The 1,621-nt window shown below is 40.3% G+C and overlaps 1 protein-coding gene across 1 annotated transcript in view; it reads left to right on the top strand.

The window, feature by feature from the left end:
• The window catches only part of LOC101859077 (protein-glutamine gamma-glutamyltransferase 4), a gene marked incomplete at its 5' end in the record, with an annotated part of 20,969 nt that overhangs the window by 583 nt on the left and 18,765 nt on the right, over positions 1-1,621 (top strand). The window contains 1 exon segment of the mRNA XM_013091359.2: positions 1,136-1,348. Coding sequence (XP_012946813.1) covers positions 1,136-1,348 — 213 coding nt within the window.

The following is a 1,621-nucleotide window of genomic DNA, read 5'->3' as shown; positions in this document are numbered from 1 at the left end:
TGTGTGTGAGAGAGAGAGAGAGTGTGTGTGTGTGTGTCTGAGTGTGTGTGTGTGCGTGTGTGTGTCTGTGTGTGTGTGTGTGTGTGTTGGTGGGGAGGGGGGTGATGGCAGGGTAACAGTGTGTTTTTCATGCTATATATTTTTCTCTCCATCTGACTCACTTTCAGCATGTTTGTTCGTCCATGACCTACACAGTTTATTGTGATATCTTTTTCTCCCATCTGTTTATCAGCTATCAGTTGTTTGTCTGTGAGTCAATTTCTCATTTCTGCTAGCCGAAGAAATAGTTGAAGTTATTTTAGAAAAACAGACTGACCATCAAAACGGATAAAATCAATAGTTGTATTTTACAGAATACAGTATCAAAAGTAATACAGCCAATGGAAGAATTTAATGCATGACAAATATTTTGAACATGCCTCCGAGTATGAAAACATAATTTTACATCGATTTCTTAAAAAATATTGTTTTCGGTTTTGTTATGATGTTTTTGTTAACAGTGTTATCGGCGTTTTCGGCCTGAATATAGCAATCGGGATTTTGAGAATTAAACATGGTAATGTGCAAACTCCATTCATAATTGGAGAGGATTTTTGGGTTTTGTGTGTGTGTGTGGGGGGGGGGGGTGTTTAAATATATACTCATATTGGTCTACTCTGTCTCTCCTACCCTTTACTTTCACTTTTTTAAAATCCATTTGTGAGGCAGCGTGGTGAAAACAGGTCTCCTAGAAATAATGGAACTGAAGACACCAGCATTTATTCTCCATCGGTTTGGCAGTTTTTATCCAGTATCTTTGAAAATCTTTTGGTTCAACACCTTTTATGTCCATTGAAGAACACATCTCTTCCACGTTATTGATAACTTTAATAAAAGGCATGACAAAATGTAAATTTGCAGTTTTCCTTGACTCACAAGGTACGGAAATAGTCAAACTTTGGCGACCTTTTCAATCGCAAATGTCTCGACTTGTATTCAAGACTAATTGGTAGTTTTTTCATCGAAATCAAGAATAATTAACAAGCTTCAAGACAATACCAGTAACTCCATATTATGCTCAAAAACTGACAAGGGCCTGAATTCACCGCATGGGGACGCATTTTTTTCTTTTTCTTTTAACTTTAACAACTTACAGCTCCAGGTCCTCTGTGGTACCCCCTTGGGCTACCGACTACAACAGCTACAGCAACAGCTATAACAGCAGGAGCCAACCAGGAGGTGTGGCAGGACATCGCAACACTTCCAACTCAGCGGCCGGGGTGGGAGGAGGAAGAGGACGGGGTGCTCATGAGAGAGGAGGGAGGAGGAGTAACGAGAGAAGAGGGGAAAGAATGCCAACGGAGAGGAGGTAAGTCACTAAGGAAATGTTAGTTTGTTGTCCTCTTTGTAATGCTGCTCAGGCACACGATAATGTGTACTTTCGTTTGCACGGTGCGAGCAAGGTGAGCTACAGGTCAGACCTATAGAACCACTCTGGGGCCGGTCTTAGTTTGTTGTTGTTTTTTGTATGCTGCCCCTGCTTCTGGGGATGATATAGTTATTGGGATGCTATTGATACTAATTACAGTAATAAAACCGCTGTAAGGATAATAACGTAATATGCAATGATAAAGATACTTTT

The sequence above is a fragment of the Aplysia californica genome, unplaced genomic scaffold (assembly GCF_000002075.1).
Source record: "Aplysia californica isolate F4 #8 unplaced genomic scaffold, AplCal3.0 scaffold00034, whole genome shotgun sequence".
Taxonomy (NCBI): Eukaryota; Metazoa; Mollusca; class Gastropoda; order Aplysiida; family Aplysiidae; genus Aplysia; species Aplysia californica.
Note: the sequence above shows the minus strand (reverse complement) of the source record. Positions and strands in the feature narration are given on the sequence as shown.